Raw genomic sequence first — 21,258 nt, 5'->3', positions numbered from 1 at the left:
ACAGTACAGAACTTATTGTCGAAATTGAAGATATAAGCAACCATATTTTACGAGACAGGATGTTTGTTTACAGCCTCTCAAAATAACTTATTCTTAGTAGCATCGTCTAACCCACTCTCCAAAAGCCAATGCACATACCCTATTATTGTGCTTTAGTATTGTAAAGCATGAGTAAAGCTACAAGTGTGTACATTTTATGTGTTATAGACACCGCAAGTGCCCTCTGCGCTGGATAAGGCCAAGTTCCGTCGCTCACTGGACTCGGCTGCGTCCATGGTTTTCCATTGGCGCACTGGACTTCCACTTACCTCGAGCCCAGCTCCTCTTCGCAGAACTTCCCAAAGATTTGACTTTGACAGTTCTATCAATTCAGTTTCTTCCATTAGAAGGTTAATTGGGTTTTCAAAAACAAATTTTAGACTATGAAAATTTGTGCTACATTATGTGTCCCTCTGGTGCTTTAGTACCAATTCACAAATAAAGGGATCTATTATTAATCATTGTATTGAAGTTTACTGGTATATGACTAAATATGCACAGTATGCAAGGTAGACCCTGATTATCATAAGAAGGTTACTGGGTTATAAAATATATCTTGAAATACATCATTTTTTAGAAAGTTTGATACTGTGATATCTGTTTTAATCACACGCAAAGTACAGAAATGATCAAACTCTTCCAAACATTACGCTACTCGACAAAACTGCGTAGCATACAGAGAAGCTTTCCCAACTCAGCCTTATGATCTTTACAAACTGCTGTATGGCTGTCTGGATTAAGTTAATTTTGTATTATTGGAGTCTGGATCAATGAATGTCTACTGTAATATTTTGTTTTATTGGACTTACAACACTTTGCATCTCTCTTTTTGTACACACAGTACTTTTCAGTTGAACATATGACATTACTTATTGTACACTGTTAGTGACTAATGTTCTTGTGTTTTGTAGCGCATTGTTTGATCTGGAGAACGGAGAAGATACAGAGAGTGACAGCAGCAAATCTCCTTGTTCTCCTCAGATCGATATCCCGTCAACAGGAGAGCCGTGGTCTTTCCACTACCAGTCACCAGGCTCTGCACTTTTAGGTAATAATAGTAAAAAATAATGTTGGGAATCATTTGAATAAATACTTGCTAAACTGGCAAATTCAGAACTTTGGCGGTCCTCTAAAAACAATTGTTATTGCAGGACTAGCAAAAATATTTCTCATTTTAGTAGAGTGTCGAAAGGAAATCGTTGACCATTAGGCCATTATTCCGTGTTTTATTGCGCTTTCTCTTATTTTAGTAGTGACATAAAACGCTTAAGGTTAAATTATATTAAAATAAAATGCCCTTAATTCATTAAGTTAAATCGACTTTGCTGTTCATTACCTACTCTGCCGATTGTTTACCAATCGCTCTCAACGTCTGCCGATTGCTCCCAACATCTGCCAAACGCTCCGGACGGACATTAAATATGCTATCTGTTGGTTATTTGTAGGACTTCCATTTGTCCACAAACACTGAAACACAGTATGCTCCATACTGTAGCAATTCTATTGTATGAAATATAATAAGAACATACAGTGAATCCGGTCATTACACAATAGCAGCGAATGTGTTAAACAGTAGCCTAATGCCCCGTGTTCTTGTTGCAGGAAGTTTTGAGGAGTCGGTGTTGAATGGAAGGTTGGAACCTGTTAGCACAGTCCATGGTTTCACCGCAGATCTCGGAGCGTCAGGATCTTTCTGCCCTCCCCACCTTGTCCTGCCTGTCACTGTATTCTTCTACACTCTCGGTGACAATGATAAAGTCTCAACTCCATACCTTGTAAGTATCTGTTCTGTTTAACAATGCATTATACACTCCACTCTCATTGTCTTCTAATTGTATACATTTATTTATTACTACAATGTTGTATGAACATAACAGCTATAATGAAAAATCACGTATGTTATACAATTTTGATAAATAAAAGTTAAAAAATATAAGTGTACGTGTAACGACATATGAACAATGATGTATGCTAAAGAAGAGTGATTATAAGTTCATACTTCATACCAAATGGAATAAAAGATAACCTTTTAATTTTAGTCCCACTTTAATGTAAGGGGAAGTACCATTAATGTATAACATTTTTATCTTAAGTTTAAATTGCTTAATGCCGCCAGATAAAAACATTGATCAGTATTACAAGGAATGTAAAATAAAACGGGAGACCTAATAATATTCCAGAAATATAGAAAGCAATAATATAATAATAATAATTCCTTTACTGCCTTAAGACTATTTCACATTAAAAAGCGTATATTTTTTTCTACTCATGCTGTAACTAATCATGTAAAATAAACGCATACTTTTATTCATTAATTTTTCACATTGTTTCTCAAAGTATATACAGGGTGTCCCGTAACTGAACAGCGAAACTAAGGGAAATGGTTTCATGAGTCAAAATAAATTGAAATCAAGAATGATTTTTTTATAAAAACACTTTGTTAATCAGGTATTTGCCATTTTGTGATTTTTACATTAAAACATTTTTATCTTTGAATTTTTTCAACCGATTTTTATGAAAGCTGGTATGCTAAAGTTGAATAGACCTATGTTAGAAAAATATTTGGTAAATAACTGTAAATGATTTTCAGGCTCATATCAACTTGGGTAAGAAAGGGTACGTGGTGCCTCGTAGTGGTACCATCCAGGTGACCCTCCTCAATCCCCTCGGCACTGTGATAAAGATGTTTGTGGTTATGTACAACCTGACAGACATGCCTAGTAATTCTCACACGTTCTTGCGTCAACGTACTCTCTACATGCCTGCAGGACTGTCCGAGCCAGTAAAAAACTCCCAGAAGTACCTTCGCTACCTCATTCATCTGCGGTAATTACCATTACTATTGCCTTCTTCACTGGGTGTTTACTCAGAAATGTCTGTGGTTTTACTGTGGGCCAATGAAATTTAATGATAAGTTAGTGCTTGGGGAGATAAAATTACTGAAGAATGGTTTCTTTAACTAAGGGGTTTTTAAATTACAGAGTGATTTATTTTACAAGCGGGTCACAGTTACGGGTGTAACTAAAAAGTCACTGCTTTACATGTAAAGGCCTTCAAAGTGTCTGATTTTTATCACTGCCCTAAAATGAAATAGTTAAAATACAGTACCCATATTTTATAACCCAGCAAAACAGTTTTTCCCATTCTTCATCCAATGTTTAGAATAAAATTGTAATAGCACTATAATTTATTGTAAATCATGCAAGTATAGTAGGTCTAGTAAAAATGTAAATTACAGGATGCATTTATATATTTTCGTAATGTACATAATGATGGTTTCTGAAGTTCAAGAAATGTTCTCTACATGCTTATCACAAACTTCAGCAATAGATTTTGAAAAGTAACAATTTTCTGTTATAGGCTACTGACTGGTAGACACTCTTCTTCCAAATATTAATAGTTAATTGGTTTTTCATTTATATTAATCTTGAATTTATACACCTTGAGTATTATGCCACACAAAGTGGAGATCAAAATATTTTCAAAATGGTATTCAACCTAAATACAAAAATCCAAATAAACATTAAATATTAGTGTTGAAATTAAAATAATACATATCACCGTTTAAATGATGAGTATCTTCTTTTATGAAAATTTGTTTCTTTCTAATATTTTTTTTAATTTGACACCCAAAAATATTCAAAGGAAATGTAGGCTATGTTACAAATCAGAAAACACCATGCATTTACCTTGAACAATGCAATATGTGCTGCAACTTTTTCACAAGCTTCACATGTACTTGAGATACTTAGTATTTTATGTCTACCAAAAATCTATTAGCCTACAATGACTTAATGTCGTGAAGCAAGTAGTGCAAAAGTTAAGTAATTTCTTATCTACCTCACATATTTTATAAGAAGTGGCTGATTAGGCATTAATGGAGTGGGGATATAGGTCAGCTAGCTTACTTTATATAACAGTCTACATTTTCTCTACAATCTACTCTGTGAAGAATACCTATAACAGGACAAAATATTAATTTTGTATTGTGACTTTTTGTTTATCTCTTGGTCCCTAGAGTAAGCTAGATGAATCATTTTCAACAAAATTGCTGTTATAAGTTACTTTATGTGTGTTGAAAAGTGAGTTTCCAGTAATTCTTATGTTTTTTTATTGATCAAAGATAGACCTTTTATTTATATTAGATGATGGACATGTTAATTAACATATGTTGGGTTTTCTGTGACAGATTTGCCAGTTCTAAGTCAGGGCGTCTGACTCTCCACACGGATATCCGTATGATAATCTTTCGTAAGTCAGACATGGATACTGCCTCAGGTCACACAGCCGACACTGCCTGTGAAATGCGCTCGTTTACTTACGGCCCAACCAACCCCAAGTTCTCTCCACGCAAGTGAACACTTGACCATTGTGATACTGGCGCAACTTTGTGTTTGTTATGTTTCTTAATTTTATTTGATTGTTGTGTCGGTAGTTTAACGATTATTGCGTTGTCAACTTTGGTTAGTGTTTATCGTTGGACTACCGGTTTGAATTGTTGTGATTTCCACTTGTAGTTTTCGGGTCTGTGTGAGACTGTCCGAAGTTCTTTCTGTTCTTTTGTTTTGAATATTTATAAACACTCTTATGTCTTTCAATTTTAGAGTTAGACCAGTAGATTCATTATTAAAGAGTAACTATAGAGTAGATGAATAAATATATAACATATTTCGTATAAGTATTGTACAGTTAGATAAATTATTATGATGAGAGTTCCGAGGAGGGAGACAAGCGTGTCAGTCACATTCAATTTAGCTCTAAACCAATCTCGTCTTTGAATCCATTTCAAATTTTCAATGTGTTTTTCTTTTGTTTTTCAGGAGAAAAGTTTATTTTTCTGTACTCAAAGATAACATTTCTTTTTTAGTTTTCACATTGTTTTCCACTGTTAGTTTGATAGAGTATGATTAAGTGACAATCTTAAAAGTATCTAGTTTGCCTTATATATTAATTGTAAGTTACTCTCATGGTGATATTTGGTCAACAAAATGCTAATTCAAGTCATCACAACATTTTAAAATAGGATTTAAAAAAATATTATGCGTTTCAGTTTTATTACAATGAGTTTGTTTAAATAATTTGACATCTGCAGTAAATGTAGTCATTGAAATGTTTTAGTATTCAGATTTGTGTGAACTAATCTTTCTTTTCGCTATTTTGTTGCGTACAAACAACATTTTATCTTTGTTTTAGTTATGAAACATTATGTCATCAGGTGGAGTTTAATTTCAATCTCAAACAGATTAATTGTGAGACAGTGTATGTATATTTTTGAATAAAGAATTGAGTTCATAAAGTAAGAACAAATACTTGGTTAATATCAGAAGCTTAACAAAAGTTACTAACAGTACTACAATGATTTGCCTATTTTTACAATATAACCTGGAGAACATGAGATCAATCACTGACAGAGGCTAGTGAATATGCATCACATTTCAGGACAAGAGTCAACCTACCATTTCATTCAAACATATGTTAAATAAAAATATCTCCTAAACGTTCAACTAATAATTATTGAAAATTAACGAAGACCACATAAAAGATATGAATACTATCTAACCTTGATTCATATATCAATCATATATTGATATATAATTATATAGTTTTTTATGAGTGAAAACCCTTGATTCGTCAAGATTCTTGAATTGTTTGAATGTGTTCAAGTAGTACCAATGCCTTCAAAAAAGTGGTATAAGCAATATTTTCAATAATAATATACGTTGCTTTAAATCTAATTTGTGTGTACTTGTACTAGAAACTTTATTTTCTCTTCCTTGTGGTTTTTGAATTAGCACATTTTAATTAGTTACCATTGACAGTATCCCATTTGCAAATGAGTGAATGGTAAAATTTAAGTTATAATGATGAACCCGAATTAAATAATCTTACACTGTTTTAAGGTCCATGTTTGTAGCCAGAGCTAGATTATTGTTGCCATTAATTACATAGGTCACTATTTTTATATCTAGTGCTAGTAGTATGGATATTTTATGTATTTAATAGGTGAGCCTATTTTTCCTATCTTTCAAATTTAGTCTGTCAAAGTTTATTGAAATAAGTCGATGGACACAAACTTAGACATACATAAATAACAACACGTTTATTTTAGTTGAGAAATTTTAGGCTTCATTCAGTTATGAGTTCAATCTGACTTATTTTCAATGTATTGTTTCAATTTTTCATTAAAATCCCATTGTATTCTACTCTTACTTAAGTGTCATTATTTAGTTATTTCTTTCAGTTTGTCAATAGTTGTATTTAATTTTCACTGTAATAATGTTTTGCAATTAAGAGAATAAATAGCTATGGCCGTTATGGTGTTGTGAAACTGTGTGGTTTTGATATTCTTCCTACTCTGATTAACTGGTTACACACATTTATGACACAAATATCTGAGGTTGAATAACATGTTTGTTCACCTTTAGTTACATTTATTATTTAAAGTTAACGCATCAAGAGCATACAGAAATGTCTAACCTTGCTATAAGATATATCATCAAGAAATAGACTGTATCACACAATGGTTAAGGTCGATTTACACACATCAGTTCAGTCTTCCATCACTTTATTTACAGTGATTATTACAAGATAAAAAAAAAACACAATATTCTATCAAATTTTCATCATCCATATTGTTGATTGTCACAAACAGTAATTTAATTAACAAAAACACAATTTTATTTTAAAAAATTATTTTTTAACCTCAAACACATACATCATACGTCTGAACAATCCCAAAATATCGGTGGGAAGAAATCTTAAATTGACTGATGGACGTGAGTCGGAATTGCATCAGGTGAGAATAGATATCGCAAAAGAAAATGTATTAAAGAATAAATTTTATGACTTGGGTAACAGAACTGTGACGTGCTGGAATTGATGTGTGTGAATCGAACTTTAGGCCTATATGATTGATACGTCTAAAAAGGCTAATGTAAGAAATATTGAGATTGACTCCCAAAAGTATTTTTGCGAAGGATAGAGCTTTAAAAAATCAATTCCTTTGTAACAGAAACAGTGGTGCAATACAAACCCTGCAGGCATCACCACACAGGGGTACATAGTCAAGGTATACAACTTTGAAAATCACAATGTTTTTGCAAAAAGAAATTAGCCTTTTTGTCCTACACACAAAATCTGCCCCGTCACAGGTTTTAATATCTATGGGATCCTACAACTCAAAAACATTTAAAGAAACTTTTAAGAAATATTTATGGTAAATTTGGGTTTCATGTGATGACACAGTTCAGAAAACACACACATAGACGAAACAAAGCACAATTTATTGACATTAACAACACCTTTTAAACATATAATAATGTACATTAGTGACAATAAAAATATCATATTATTTACATAACAATTTCCTTATCACATTTTAAATACTTATCTAACATTAATTTTGATTTTTTATAATAATTGTTTTCAAAAGCATCGAACTACAAAGCTGTGCTTCTAGCCCTAGAGTGACTAATAGTAGTATACTATGTAGGGAAGAATTGGAGTGCAGTGTTGCTAGTCACATGTTCGTCAAACATCTAATATTTGTGACTGGGTCATGTTTTCCGTAACTAGTTAAAAGCAAAGAGGTTTTTGAAAGTGGGCCTAACATAACAGAACGATATAACTTTACTGTCTTCCATAATCACCCTTCATATTCGCCCCAAACAAGGTGAAATGGGATTAATGTTGTAATATAGACATAAAACATTAGTTTTGTTTAAATAACAGGCTTTCCTAATTAAGAAAGAGTCTACCCTGGCCCAACTTGCTTTACAGACTACTTTTCTTGCACTGGATCGGCTCTTACCAATTCAGGTGAGCCTGCTTTGTCAACGAAAAATTAAAATAGAACTTTGTAGCAAACTATATTTCATATGTAATTACTTTTTAGAAATTTACTGTTTTCTTTATTGTGACTATAAACTTGCAACACAGGACTCCTACGGCTAAGTTACTGTATATATCACATATCGGAATGTTATTTTACAGTCCATTCAATGACAGTGCAAAATAGCTCTTAAATGGACTTGTTAAAAAGTTTAATAATTTCATATTACAACCCACAGAAGCTATTGTGAAACCATTCATTCTAAATTGCATATTTTTCAGAATATTGAGAAAAGCCAGTTTCTATATGTGTTATTAACAGAAACGATAAATTAATCTATACACATTTACAAGTTTAACCCTACCGACTAAAGAAATGTCTTATTTGTGAACTCTGATGATCATCATATGATCCTAACAAGGAAGGAAAACAATATTCTCCTGTTAAATTATTTTTTTAACAGTTTTACACTTGACACTACAATACTGAATGACCAACCGAGTGAGTGAACGATGGTAAGATTTGTTATCACCATTTACATTCAGTTTCCCTGAATGCCTTACAAAATTGTTTTAACCATTCCCGAGTAGCGGCTGCATGGCGAGCCCTTCTCACAACGCGATCAATTATTTGGTTGGGGTTAAAAAATTGATTTTGAAATTTTGATGCTTTTTACTTTTATCTAATGGTTAATATTGATTGTAGACACATTTTTTATTAAAATAATTTTTTACAAGTTTTATGGCCATAATTTTACATGTGCCTGTGCGTGTGCCCATTCTAGGTGCTGTTCCTTTCCACTTTTAGCAAATTTCCCATATAGGGAATAAGCTATTACCGTAGTTCTCATGTTAAGACCTGGACAGGGGAACAATTTACTTTTAATATTAATTTACATATGTGTCCGTTACCAAGATAACTCGAGCAAAAATGATCCGATTGGATGAAATTTTGTATAAACGTGTAAACCCACATTTATTCGAACGAGTTCGCGAACCATCATCAGACTATGGGAAGGGGGGTTTTATGGGGTAAAGATGGTTTTTAAACGTAACGTTATTGAAATAGATTTAATTGAAAATCAAATCAGGCAAATGGAAATTAGCTTAGTCTGCAGGTTTGCTGTGGCGGGAGTATTTTTCCTTTTCGTCTGTCCCCTTGGCCTTATCTTCAGTTTTGTTGATTACTTGTGAATGCAGAGGCCTCCCCCACTTCATTTTCATTTTGATTCATTTTCATCATCAGACATTGTTGTAGTCCTACCATAACCAACAACACTAACATCTTGACCATGATCTAGATTCAGTTCCTTAGGTTTGCTACACTCCTCCGTCTTAAGAGTAAAGCTTTTTTCAGAAGGCCCAGGCCTCTATTAATTTTCATCGTTTTCATAACATTTATTTATTTACAAAATCAAGTGTACCAGCACGAAAGCTACTTTGTTCAAAATGTACATCCATGTTATCTTCATCATAACGTTCAACACCCTGCATCACTTCAAGACCGCTTATATCATAGTTAGCTTCTGATACCACCTGAACTACGTACTGAAACTCATTGTCTGAATCTTCAGAGTGTTCAGAAAGCTGAACAGCGGCATTTCTTTCAGTAATACTCCGATTCGATAATTCAATCATGTCTTCTTCAAAATTCGGATCATTTAATCTTAACTAATCTAAAATATATACGATTGAGTTGGAATTAGGTATGAATAAACCTACCCACTCCTAGCTCAATTTTTGACATGTAAAAATTATATTTAGGGAAGATCCAGTTGTTTTTGTGTAAAAACAGATTAATTAGTTTTATCTATTAGTTTTAAGTCTTTGATTTAACCATTGGCAATATGTACTGTTATTATGATGTACTGACATTAAATTAAATAAATAAATATACGGCCAACGCTCGGGAAGGGTTAATATTTGTCCTGAAAACTTAAGAAACTAGAATTTTAAAATAAAAACGTAAACAAGAGTTTGGACACAATGTTAACTTTAAGAACATTGCATAATACTTTTATTAAATGCTTGGGAACACAGTAAAATGACAAAACAATGAAAATATAAAAAGTCTTGGGTAGCATATCACCTGTCACTACTTTAAAACTCATTCAAACTTTAAAATTGCATAACATACTATTACTGTAGAGCGTCGATTATCCAAAACATTAGCTAACCAAAAGGCCAATCACCGGTGTTGCCGGGATCGCAAGAGGTGATGCCGAGACGGCAAGATATAATCAAGGTCGTTTACGCTATTGCGGCAGACGATCGTCGTTGTTACTGAGACTGCAAGATATGGTCACCGATGCTAAAGTCGACAAAACTTGTAAAAATACAAATGTAAACATAAAAAAGGTGTTTAAATGTTATCAAAGTTAAAAAATATATCTAATTTTTACTGTCAATGACCAATTATCCAAAGAAAAAAACAGTTATGCGAACAGCCAATTTCCTCAAATTGTTTCAGATAATCAACTCTCTACTGTAGTATCTTTAGTAACCTAAGTATTACAATTAATTGTTCTTAGAAATTAAAACTACCGGACAACACTATTATGGAATAAAAAATGGATTAAACAAAGCTCTCCTAACTATGACGGTTAACAAAAGTTAAAACTATAATACTTTTAAAAGGTCATCTTCTTTCTCTTGAGAGATTTCACTTACGCTGACCTGAAAACCAGAACATTGATCGTGTTTACTTGATGAGATTACGTTCTTTCAGTAAAGTTGAATTTAGTCTAAAGAGTAACGATAAGCTTTTAACAAGATCGATAAATAAATATCCATTTATCACAGTGGTAAATTGAACTATCATACCCACCCTTGTTAAAACACTTTGATTTAAAATGAAACACAGGAAACATTTTGTACTTTTTCCAAGCAACACAAAAAGACTTACTACCAAATAAAACATCAATTTAGTTTTCTTTCAGATTCAATAAACATGTTCAGTTGTTGTTTGGCTGAACGGCAAACATGGTAGAGAAATACCAAGCATCAGACAACAGATTGAGCACTTTTAGCAGGCTGAAAGAATTCTATCGTACTAATTCACAATGTAGCAATTTTATACAAGAGCCCTTTATGAAAGTATTTTGAAGCAAGAATAATTAACATGCATTCCTTATTTTTCTTATTGCTCTATGTCAGTACATCATGAATGTATAGTTATATATTTTTGAAGATTACTGTGTACTGTTTCAATTCAAGCAGAGAGATTTGAGATGTTTAGGACAAATGAGGTTAGGACTGAATGGGGACCCAACATATGTGGGAAATTATTCATCGAGATTGGCCAACAGAGCTGTTTGATATAATTTACAAACAACATTTTCTGCCTTAGATCTGACTCCATCTTTCTCCTTGTAGTCGATGACCTGGGTTTCAGCTCCTATTAAGCCAAAATCATCCGTCAGGTGCTTAAAATTATCCATCTTTCGATATTATAATGTCTTCGATGGACACAATAATGAAGATCACTTAAACCGGCAGTCTGCAGTGCACTGTCACCCACCAACCATCATGGTTCATTACTGTTTAACTATTGTTTTCAATTTAAATCTATGCCTAGTTTTTGCTATACTGTGTATCCTTTATTCATACTGTGCTATGTGTAAATCGGTTGAAGAGACTGAAAGGGCTGTACTTGCCCCTGACAGATATGATTGTGGTTTGACAGGAACCGAATAATCATCTAATCCACTACAGTGAAGAATCAGAGTTGTGGCAGAAATGTTGGTATGTATGTGTAAAAAATAGAGACAAACTTACGGGATAGGATGTTTTTCACGACTGTGTAACATAATATATGACAAAAAAGAGAATTTGAACAAGGTTTGACAAGCTGAACTGACAATGACAGTTTTGTATTTACAATTTCATTTAACAATAGATTGATGTGTTACAGTCTGCTGCAAAGGCAGCCCTTCAACAATGAACATGTAAACTGAGAGTCTACTGAAAAATGGCTGAATCCATCATCAAACAATCATATGAAAATTAAACGTGAAAAATCATAAAATTGTTTTCAAACAGATTTAGAAAAATCATCAGTTTATATTTTCATTGACGTCTATTGTGCACTTAAAGGAAGACTACTAAGGCCAACTTCAGAACACTGTCAAACTACAGTGCCGTCACTGAAAAGAGGAGACAATGCAAATATAATAGTCACTTACATACAGCTTTGGCTAGGTAAACTTTTTTCAATGTACAAATACATACACAGGGTTGTAGATGTTAATGAGCCAGAATAGCTATTAACCAACTCCCTCCTACTTTTTACCAAATAAAGGTATTCTTGATCTAACATTTAACATTTAGTGTGGAATGTTTTATAATGTTGTCAGGCCTAAATATGATTTCAAGGTGAGCTGCCTAAAAAAACTTTAACACTGTATCCTGCTGTTACAGGTCACCTGTTTTTGTAACTTAGAGGGCTTCCAGTAATATATAAGTAATAGGGTAAGTATTTGATTTAAAACGTAATTGATAAAAGTCCGTCTAAAGTAGAAGATTGATTATATAAAATAACCATGATTAAATAGTTTTAAGCTTATGACACAAATCTTGTTGGATAATAGCTGGATTGCCTGTGTATGATTTTATGAGCATTATAAAATGTAGTAGCTTTTAATGTTTTCAATAATATTATTATTATTTATTAGGGTGCTTATTTTATATTTTTACCTTACTCCCTTTTATTTTCTAATGATTATTCTTCAATGTATTTTTTGTAGTGTAATAGGGACTAGCAGTTAGGTAGTTTTAAATTTTCTTCAATATCTCTTGAACATGTATTTTAAATTTATATGCAACCACAATTCATCATGGTCTATATGTTAAAATGTCTTAAGTAGGCCAAATATAAATTCTTAAGACAATCATTTGTGAATTGTTTTAACTTAAGGCGTGACGCATGAACAAATTAAAAATATAGTCTGCTTATGAAAAAAAGACTAAGATGATGAAAGATTACAAAAGTAAAAAGACCAACTTGTGAATTGATCCAATAACAAATTAAGGGAGTGCCGTCCTTGTTCATAAAATAATGACATTTCAACATATACCTTTACAAAACACACCTGAATGTCTATTATATAATGTATTATATACATGTTTTCATCTAACTTTTAATTTACAACCAAGTCTTTATTACTAATACAAATATAATATATACAAACTTATTTTAAAAGTGTCGTTCTAAATTTGAGAATAGTTTGAATTTGGTTAATAATACTTAACATTACAAACTATTGTTATGTGTAATGTATGAACGTTTAACTTGAAACACACTCTATCTATGGCATAATAATAATAGTTAGTTGACAAAAGATTGATCTAGTTCTAAAATCTGTTTTTGTTCTCAAAGGCTTTTGTTACAATAACATTGAAAGCTCCACAAATAAATATTTCATAAAGAAGCAACTAAAGACTAATAAACTAGAAACAACCTTTCTAAGAGTATTTTGAGTTTAAATGAGATAATGAAATACTTTGATTTGAAAAGCCATTAACAGTTTAGGAAAGTATAATATCAATAAAATGAGATCAAACTTTAATTAACAAGTGTAATTTCCCTACCATTACTTTAAACTGAGATAATACAAAACGCATGTTTTAAAATTAGTTATAAAAAGTACGTGATTGTAATCCCACTAAAAAAATATTGCAATACCTAAACCATTAATAGTTTCAATTTCCAATTTTAAAATAAAAACACATGTAGATGTGGGAATGGCAAAATTTTATTATTTGCTTGAATATAATTTATGTGAAAAAAATATAGATTAGTTTTTTTACAGAAACCAGAGGCAAAAATAAAATTCCAAATTCAGGATTTTGAAGATGGATTTTGTTTGGCCCATTTGTTTAACTGGGATGAGACTACAGAATCTTGCGTATTTAGATACAAAATATTCACTTTAAGGATCGAGTCTTGATCTCCATACTGTAAAATAAAATAATTCTTGAGATTGAATTGAAAATCAAGAAAAGATTAAACTAATAATGATTCATCAGTTAGCATAAAAACAACCTTATAGAGACAAATGAAAACTTAATATTTTTACATATTTAAAACTATACTCAGTACTCTGAACTTGAGCAACAAAATTGTGAAATCCTACAGTTTGCACAACTTTCAACCTTAAATCCCAACGAACCTTACTGTATCCTTGAATAAAACAATAGGTAAGGGGTGAGAGCAGAGTTTTTGGAGTTTTTCGGCCCCAGAAGCTCCCCCAAATGTTTCTTAGAGATGGTCCTGACAGTGTCATCGTCACATTCGAGCCAAACAGGTTCGTTGGTGTCTAGCTTGGCCCCGCAGCAATCAGCACTCCTACAAGGGGAAAAGTAGGGCCCTCGGTTTTCTAGGGGGCTCGGGTAAGTAGGCTTCGAGCTCTTTGAGAAAAACCTGTCAGCAAGATAAGAATCTGTAGCTACACTGACAGTCAAGCAACTTTGAAAGTTCTTAATTCATACACATTTTAAACATTACAAAGACATGATTCTATTTAATAATTTGAACAATCAGTTGAGCAATTTGAACACAATTGTGCGTTTTCAATTTGTTTTTACAGTTATGTATTACAACTTGGGTTTAACAAGGTCAATGTGCTTAACTGGCATTGAAGAATAATGTGTCGTTGCAATAAAACCTAATGCGGTGCACCAAATTACACAGTTAGGTCATTGCCTCATCCTGCCCCACTCCCTTCAATTCCTTCATGTCAGTGACTCAACTTCGCCAATGTTGAGTACCACTAGTCGCTTCCTAATCTCACTCTCTAGTACAAAAAACACATTTTATGAGCGCTGTAATTTTTCCAGTCTAGATTTTTTTGACATTTTTCACGATCTTAAAAATCAAACAAAGTTGATTGACATAAAAGCAAAAAATCCCCAAAAAAGACTACATTTACTTAACACTCTCTTAACATTTTCAATAAAGCTGTTTTATCCAAAGTGTAGCTATCCATTTCCGAGCTTTTTTTACCAAACTTATTACGTTCAAATTTCTTAACTGGTCTTTTAGGGTACAAATTAACTTTACACAGTGTTTTGACAAGCCTTTGTTACGCTTATAAGACACTGCTATAGTTTGATGAGACCTGCTCGTCATGATGCATCCCGATAGGTGGTGGCATTTGACAACGGATCAGTGAATTATTTCAATCTAGGACTGTATACAGCACATTGCACATTAGTTTATACAGTACATCTTTAACAGCTGTTCCCTTTTCTAGTGAGTGTGACAGAGACTATGGAAGGTTATGAACCCTTTAGAAAACTATTTAGTTGTGAAAATGGACCTGAAATTCCAGTTGATGCTCATAAAATTAAATTACCAATAGTAATTTAAGAGAAGTATGTAAAAGTAAATACCAATAAAATTTTTAAATTCTATTTAGATTACATTATTAATTTAATAATGAATAGCACCAAAACCTATGCCGAACAGCCAAATGAGGAATGGTTTGCCATATAACAATATTGTACTAACCTAAACAATGTTTTCTGTGTTCCATGTTTCTCCGTGTTACTAGCAGGTTTGCCAGCTCCTCCTGAGAGGGAAGCGGTTTTTCTCTTGTCTCTTGTGCAGTTTGCACTGTCCATGACAGTGTCCCTTCCACATACGTAGCTTACGTAGTGTCCACTGGCTAGGGTAGAGCCCAGGTGCATGATGATCCCATACAGTTGGTACCTGTGCAAGTGAAAGACGCTGTAGTTATACATAATAACTACCCTCTGTAATATATTACAGGGTTGCTCTTACATATCAACAAACAAGCAGTCTACAGTAAAAACCCGCTAATCTGGCATCCGATTGTACGGCACTTTCAGTAATCTAGCATCAGTTCAAAGGTCTAACCTTTGTTTATTTTAACGAGTTCGCAAACCAGCATAATCGGACCAGGGGAATAGGGGTTTAAGGGGTAAAAATGGGGTTTTCTCATTTTTGACCCTGAAAACAAAAAAATTGCAATTAGTATATTGAAGCGCTGTTTTATGCCTAACGGTCTCGGAGTAAATTCAAAAATAGTTTAATTTAAAATTCTCATGTTATTCTTATGGATAAAATTAAAACTGTAGTAGTTTACTTGTTTATGGATATATATGTTTGACAAAATGAAGCAAATTTATTTATTTCATCCTATACTATAGACGTATGGTCAAAAAACACTTTTTACCTTCCCCGTAGCAGCAAACCTAAGATCTCGTTAAATCTAATGTTATTTAAATTGAGAATAAATATGTCTTATTTTTCTGGAAATATTTTAGTAAAAATGTAATCAGACAAGTTGAAATTCGCCAAGTCTGTAGGTTTGCTGCGGCAGGGGTATTTAAAGATATGTCATGATGCTATTTTCCACAGTGAACAGGCCTAATGTATTTTTGAGATTTGGATATCAGCAAGAATCATTAATAAATTACTAGTGGAATCAGTAGACTTAGATTAGTATTTGTTTGTGGAATAGATTTTATGGTTTAAATTTGGAATACTCTTTAGAAATCCAAACTAAGGCGGGTTTAATATCGCCAATATTTATCGTGGTAGCGAAGAACACGTTTCTAGTAGTTTCGGCGGTGCCGCTTCGGTACTTATATGATTACTTAACTTTCATGTCTCCAGCACGTGCCAATTCCCATGAAATATGTCGTAGACATCATGCTAGCGACATCAGAAATATCGGCGACATTATGTCTGCGATACCGGTGTGTAACTCGCCTAGTAGCAAACTGAAGTCAAAGAGTTATGTGTATGAAGGTATAAAGCAATTTCATATGGGAAACACATTTGAAACAGATAGGCCTATAAAGGGTGATTCTTAGAGTAAAAACAAATCCAAGCATACCCTCGGTGAGGTTTTAGTCTCTCCTCCAGATCTTTGCATTTGTTGCAGAAGCAACTCAGTTCGATAGGTGTTGGCATATATTCATTGACTTTTTGAACACATGATCTGGAAAACAAAAATCGTGTTAATGTCCGTGTAAATGGATCCGAACAAAACTAGTAAAAGAAAATCTTGTAACATAGTGAAAACTTTTTTACTAATCATGATGGAAAATGACCATAGTAATTTCTTAAATAACATAAACTCACCATCGCAAAAAATTAACTTTAAAAAGGAGTTTATGCTTATGGGTGATTACTTACCACAACTGAACTTAAATATTTTTTTATATTTGAAGCTTATGCTATAATCGGTCTTATTATTTAAAATAAGTGTCGTCATACAATACAAACTCATGGAAAAGTTAAAGATAAAGTAGAAAAAGTACGTCAATCCATACCCGTAAGAGCTGCTGAATCGTTTCAGGTGCAGGATAAGCAGTCTGGGTAAAGTGTCGTAGCTGATGTTACGCCTGGCTTCATTGTACCGACCACAATCTTCGCACCAATACTTTTCACTGTCTATTAGGTACTCTTCAGTTATCACAGCCGAATGGTATAGTGAACTGACTTCTTCTGAGGTCACTGGTAAAAAATTGCTTATTAAATAAAAGTCTTGCACATGAATTATTTTTTGTAAGACAGTGGTTTGGTCGATAGCTTGACAGACTAAAATGTCATGGTTCCTGTCACAGTGCAGCCAATAAAATGCTATCACTATAGTACACTAACTACTTGCTTTGCTCAACAATCGTTGTTTTTCTTTTTTTAAAGAAAAGAAAAACTCATTAAGATACTTTTAATAATTTAGTAAAGAAATATCCCGATTATCCACAATTTGATTAATCACACTATTTTATATTAACCACAATTGTCAAAAAAAACAAAAAAAACTACATTTAAGCAAGTTACATTATACAGTGAGTCCTGAACATGCCGAATCAGCGAGCGTCTACTGTACAACACAACTCTGCTATCATCTGCTTGGGACTCTTTTCTTAGTTGTGTATCTATTTTTTCTGCTTTATACTTTTACACTGTGCGATAAAAGTTGAAACAACAGAAGAGTTTAAACTATCAAAAACCTCAGTTGTGGCTTAAAGCTACCAAAAACCTATATCTTACATATTGTTCAAATTTCATGGTAGCATTGAGGGACAATGCCTTGTGTGACAGTATGCAGATTCTCTATCTATGTTGGTTCTTGCACAGCTTAAGTGAAGAGTAAGAAGACTTACCACACGGACCACTTGGGGCGGTGATGGGAACAGATATGTCGATAAAAGATTCTGAAAGTTGGCTTGTCCTTTCACACTCTAGACAAGTCGTATAGAGAAGCATAACACCTTCAAAATCCTCAGAAATGAAGTTATTTGCTACTCGAGGCCCCTCTTCGTCATTTTGGGTTAAGGGCTGCTCACAGATCAGAGGTCCATCTGAAAATGATTAATGAATTAAATTTAAAAATACCCCCGCCGCAGCAAACCTGCAGACTAACTACTGAAAATACTGAACAAAGCATACAAACAATAAATAAAAGCTCGTTTTGGTTTGCTGAATGAAGGCTTTGCTGTTTGTCATGTAGCCATTTAGTTTCATCCATCAATAAATAAATTTTACCGTTGAGCTTGAAATTGAAAATAGTAGTCTTGCGCAATGTGTTGCCATTTGTCACGGTGGTTAATTCGTCGAAATCATCAATAACCTAACATTTAACCATTGCCTAAAAATATGAATTCAGCCACTGACTGGAATGGACTGAGTCAAACAGTAATAGAGTTAACTGGAATGAATTTGAGGTTCGAGTCGTACATTCAGCGCTTCTGTATTTCCATAGTTCGTGCAAAAAAAGTAAAATAAAGAGCTGTACGAATTAAATAAAATAATCCTTTAACTTCTAACTACAGTATTATTAATGTTATTATTAATCAACCTCAGATAAGGAAAGAATGGTATTAAGGTAGTGTAATAATGTTGTTGAGTCCAAATAAACCATTTTTATCCAGTCTTTATTAAGCTTGCCTTCTGTCTTCTGCTTGAAGATGGTGGAGCAATTGCAGTCTATGTTTGCACCACTCTATCAGCTGACGATAGTGAAGACAACTTAACTAACACTGAAATAATCATCCTATAGCCTACTATTGATATTTCATGATAAATATGCCCTTTCAAATAGCCTTAAGTAAAATATAATCATCATGGTTGACAATTTGAATGTTGTAAATCTTGGTACCAAAGGTATCGGTACCGACATTTCACCATCGATTCTCGGTCCCAAGAATTTTTGGAACCGACATTTGACGTTAAGTACCAACCAATCACTATTACAAATCCAAACCTACATGCAATTCACAGACTACTCCCGATCATGAAAACTCATCTGAAATTTCCATTATCCACAGTTTCTAGGTTGGATGAAATATTGTTGTTTATTTCTCAACCAAATTAAACACATACTGTTTAAACCGTAAATTATAAAATTTCACAACAATGAACGTACCGTTAAGAGGATTCTTCTTGTCCAACACACCGTTGCTCTTGGTCTTTCCTAGTTTGAGACTTTTCCGTACATTTGAGGAGAAGGAGCTCTTAGCCGGAGGCAGTGGGCAGGTGGGGGGAGGAGGTTGAGGTATGATACACCTCTGTCTCTCGTGAAGCTCACAGAGTTGACGACAAGTCTCTCTCATTGTATCAACCAGACATACCAACAGCTCATGAGCATCATGTTGTTGGTTGCCTTCGAAGATGGGATTCACCTCCCTGCCAAAATCATATGTTGCTTACAGCTCATAACCGTAGAACATAGCATTTGAATTCCAGAGGTGAGCTTCTTTAAAGAGAAGTCCTGCGTTCTATCACTAGAAGAGCTCACGCCCAAGGAAATAGAAATTAAATCTGTTCGGCTAATCTTTAATATTTACAAAGTAGGTATTTTAAGCCAAGTATGAATGTAGATGAGTGTAGGATGAGTTATACTGAATTTTCACAACATAGGCTATAAATTAGTGAGAACTGAAATTAATTTTTTCCCAATATGTATATATATATATATTTTTTTTAAGAGGTTGGCGGCCTCTTTTAACTTGCATTTGCCTTTCCACATAGACTAAGCGCCCGTGCGTGGATCGTTTACAGCAAAGCAAGGAGTGAGCCGGTACAGTACAAAGGTGAACTGTACTGATAAAGTGTTATCGGCAGTGACCAGGATCCGAACCCACGACATCGCTGCCTCGGGCCCGAAGTCCGCGACACTACCGACTGAGTCACCGACTCACTAAAATATTTAATGTAAACTGTAAAGTGTAATATAATATGATTTAATTTAAGTAGGTAACTTGTATTGGAGATATTGGCAATGAATAATAAAATGTATAACTAAATTTAAAAGTTCAAAAAGGCCAATATATAATAAATTAAAATAATTTAAAATAAAAATAAAATAATTTATTATATATTGGCCTTTTTGAACTTTTAAATTTAGTTATACATTTCATTAAGTAGGTAACTTGATAGAAAAAAAATATCAACAGTTTTATAATCTTTCCTTCACAAGATCTCTGATATTAAAATAAAAATTTTATGCTATTTTTAAGTGGTTTTGATGTTTATTACCCAGCCTCAAATAGTGTAATGGACCAACCGAATTAATGCTCACATAGCAGGACTATTTTGAGTTGAAGGACAAAAAACTCAATGAAAAAATATTTGGCCTCTTCCGGATGCAACAGTGTCTGATTTAACAGACAACCTCTACAATTAAGAAAGCCCTTAACAGAATCTGAATTTTAAGATTATCATCTCAATGATTTTTCTTAGCTAACTATCATATTTTTTATTTCTAAATGGAATAGCATGCTATTTATTTGTATCCTCTTTCAGTCATAAATTAAATGTTACACTTAGTTTGAAGTAGGCCCAGTTCAATACAATTCTTAATTTATTATATGAACTTGTTTGTTTTCTCTAGGACTTACCTCAAGGCAGTCAAGAAGATCTCAGGCTGGTAAGGCTCAATGTGGTCCTTCAGTTCCGTGTGGTGGAGGGCCTCGTATAGTTCATGTAATCTCAGCGTCGCCACTGCGGTCTTGTCTTCTTGACCCATGGTGGAAAGGTCCTTATTGCTCCAATTCTTGCTCCCGCCTCCGATTCCACGTCCCAAAGACGATGACTTGTTCTATGTCAAATACAACAATAGTAATTTTGGTACTTAAATATAACACAACAAACTGTTTATGTTTCGCTTAAAAATCATATACACAGCTGTTTAATGATAATCTGACAGCTAAGGGCCATAAATATTGCTTCTAGCTTATACAAATATTTGGAGGGTGTCAACACCCAAAAAATGCCAACTATAAAAACTACTAAAACTACTAAAACTATTGAAAATGCCAACTATCCATGTTGGTTTTTTCTTCTACGCAATATCAAGATATTAATATTATTTTCTAATGCAGTATTAATAACTAATAGCATTTGAGACAGTT

At 33.3% G+C, this 21,258-nt stretch overlaps 2 protein-coding genes across 5 annotated transcripts in view; one reads left to right on the top strand and one right to left on the bottom strand.

Annotated features, from left to right (window-relative positions):
- LOC128998304 (atos homolog protein A-like) overlaps positions 1-6,360 on the top strand; it is a 76,901-nt gene extending 70,541 nt beyond the window's left edge. Inside the window, exons 9-13 of the mRNA XM_054424384.1 lie at positions 208-389; positions 951-1,087; positions 1,642-1,814; positions 2,630-2,865; positions 4,229-6,360. Of these exons, the coding sequence (XP_054280359.1) occupies positions 208-389; positions 951-1,087; positions 1,642-1,814; positions 2,630-2,865; positions 4,229-4,397 (897 nt within the window). The 3' untranslated portion in view covers positions 4,398-6,360. The remainder of the gene's footprint in view (positions 1-207; positions 390-950; positions 1,088-1,641; positions 1,815-2,629; positions 2,866-4,228) is intronic.
- Positions 6,361-7,338: 978 nt separating this feature from the next.
- The window catches only part of LOC128998419 (ubiquitin carboxyl-terminal hydrolase 1-like), a 36,648-nt gene continuing 22,728 nt past the window's right edge, over positions 7,339-21,258 (bottom strand). For 2 of the 4 annotated variants that reach the window (XM_054424538.1, XM_054424539.1), the window contains exons 5-12: positions 20,746-20,945; positions 19,272-19,531; positions 18,010-18,207; positions 17,173-17,356; positions 16,734-16,838; positions 15,380-15,580; positions 14,045-14,290; positions 7,339-10,545 (exon numbers count right to left, since the gene is read on the bottom strand). In XM_054424538.1, the coding sequence (XP_054280513.1) occupies positions 10,536-10,545; positions 14,045-14,290; positions 15,380-15,580; positions 16,734-16,838; positions 17,173-17,356; positions 18,010-18,207; positions 19,272-19,531; positions 20,746-20,945 (1,404 nt within the window). In that variant the 3' untranslated portion in view covers positions 7,339-10,535. Of the gene's footprint in view, positions 10,546-13,612; positions 13,826-14,039; positions 14,291-15,379; positions 15,581-16,733; positions 16,839-17,172; positions 17,357-18,009; positions 18,208-19,271; positions 19,532-20,745; positions 20,946-21,258 lie in introns of those variants that run through there. The other 2 variants (XM_054424540.1, XM_054424541.1) reach the window with 2 other exon arrangements.

This window comes from Macrosteles quadrilineatus, unplaced genomic scaffold, assembly GCF_028750875.1.
Source record: "Macrosteles quadrilineatus isolate MER2022 unplaced genomic scaffold, UCM_ALF_1.0 Scaffold_7__1_contigs__length_78375512, whole genome shotgun sequence".
NCBI lineage: Eukaryota > Metazoa > Arthropoda > Insecta > Hemiptera > Cicadellidae > Macrosteles > Macrosteles quadrilineatus.
Note: the sequence above shows the minus strand (reverse complement) of the source record. Positions and strands in the feature narration are given on the sequence as shown.